The sequence below is a fragment of the Fopius arisanus genome, unplaced genomic scaffold, assembly GCF_000806365.1.
Source record: "Fopius arisanus strain USDA-PBARC FA_bdor unplaced genomic scaffold, ASM80636v1 scaffold00091, whole genome shotgun sequence".
Lineage (NCBI taxonomy): Eukaryota > Metazoa > Arthropoda > Insecta > Hymenoptera > Braconidae > Fopius > Fopius arisanus.
In genome coordinates, this window is record NW_011887830.1 from 359,037 (window position 1) to 360,902 (window position 1,866).

The window sequence follows — 1,866 nt, forward strand, 5'->3', positions numbered from 1 at the left end:
AAGTCTTTCTCGGTATGTTATATAATGAGCTCGGTGGAGAATCCTCCAGACTGCAGAACTGAATCGCTGCAGTTCTTTTAATCCTTGCTGATTCTAATTGAGCTTTTATATCTGGGACAGACTTACTTTTTCGCAGATCTCTTTTCTTACTTTCGCTCTCTGGTGTCGCGGTTTGATGAGCGTAATCCTCCCAGTACGTGAATGAATCGTTGTAGCCTGCATATTTGGGTGTTGGTGGTAATACCTTCGGTGTTCCTTTAGAGTTTTTCGGCGTGATGTTACCATGAGGTGATTTATTACTCAATGTATCTGATATTTTACATGAGTTTTGAGGAATTGGCGAAGAATTCTTATAATTCTGTGGAGTCCCATTTGCTCTTTTCAATGTTGCAATGCATAAAGGCGAACGATTCGATCTCTGTGCATTTTCAGAAATGTTCTTAGGTGTTTTACGGTAGACTTTCTTAACGTGCTTCTGATTCTCTTGACGAGGGGTACGAATGTCGACCGCCTTCCTTTCTTTTGGAGAGAGATTGGAAACACGTAGAGTGGCTGGGCTCCTGGGGATAATGGTCTTCAAAACATCAGTGGGTGACTTGAACATCTCTGGGGGCATAGACTCATCCATGATCATAGAATTGTTTTTAATGTACTTACAAGCCTTTCGAAATTCTGTCGTCAAACGACTCAAATTTCCAAGACTTTTCTCTTCTGAGTGGTGACAGATGTTCAGATCAGTCTCTTCGATGATCGTCATCAATTTATCTGTAAATTCTTCTCGATTCTTAGCAAAGGATATTGCCAATCCCCTCATGAGATTAGCACTTTTAGTTGTGGTGCTCGGAGGTGACGAGTCGATTTCTCTAGAGAGCTTTTCAAGAAAAAACCGCATGTAGGAAGTCTTCTCTTGTTTTTCTGATATTATTGGTGGGCTCTCCGAAAGTACATCGGCTTCTGGAATAGAATCAATATTATGATTTGTATCTCTTGATTTCGAGTCGTTCAATTCCATGTCTAAACCTCCTGTGGGCGATTCACTGTTTGCAGTCGCGGAATTGGTTTCAATATTGCGGTGGGCGATGACTGAGTCGTCTAAGGCTTCTGCACTGTAATAGGAATCTGAAGAAATCTGTGATGGACCTGCCCAAGCAGTCTCCACATTTCCAGCTAAGATGGTGGAATGAAATGTGTCATTTGGGGCCAATTCACGATCTGGACGATTTTTCCTCTGTTCACGCTTCTCTTGTCTCATTCTATATCTCGTCAAGACCTCACAGTTGCAATTCCTGTACTTAGAGGCACAGCCTTTCACGTGTTCTCGACCATTAGTGAAGGTGCGGGTGTTTTCAGATGAATCAATACTGGTGAAAGTTGCTGATGAAACACTAGTATCTGTAGTTAACTCAGAATCCAGTTCTGTTGCATTTTTGTGGGACCCTAATGAAAACAGAATTGAATTCAATAAAAATTTTATATGGGATATCAAATTATCGAATTCTTGTCAATTAGATAAATCAAGGATAATGCAGTTGCTGAAAATATTAGAACATCTCGAAGATATCAAGGATTTTCACAAAATTAGATTTGTGATTTTATAAGTACAGTAGATCATCAAAGCCTCTTCTTTCATAATTAATTATTATTTCTTAATTATTTAAATTTTTACATGGAAATTGGATCCATTATGTATTTAATTTTATTCAACAAGTAAATTCGAATCGTGATTCCGATGACAAACATGGGAACAGAATATCATTCCGTTTCAACGGTTTGATTCGGATCGGGTAATAACGATTTTTTATAATAAAGTAAAGAATTTTAATTTTGCATTTAATCTGCATTTAATCTGCAGATGAACTAATGACT

General features: G+C 38.4%; 1 protein-coding gene across 1 annotated transcript in view; it reads right to left on the reverse strand.

Moving 5' to 3' along the window:
• LOC105270595 (uncharacterized) overlaps window positions 1-1,438 on the reverse strand; it is a gene marked incomplete in the record, with an annotated part of 3,370 nt that extends 1,932 nt beyond the window's left edge. Inside the window, 1 exon segment of the mRNA XM_011311630.1 lies at window positions 1-1,438. Within this exon segment, the coding sequence (XP_011309932.1) occupies window positions 1-1,252 (1,252 nt within the window).
• Between the last annotated feature and the right edge of the window lie 428 nt (window positions 1,439-1,866).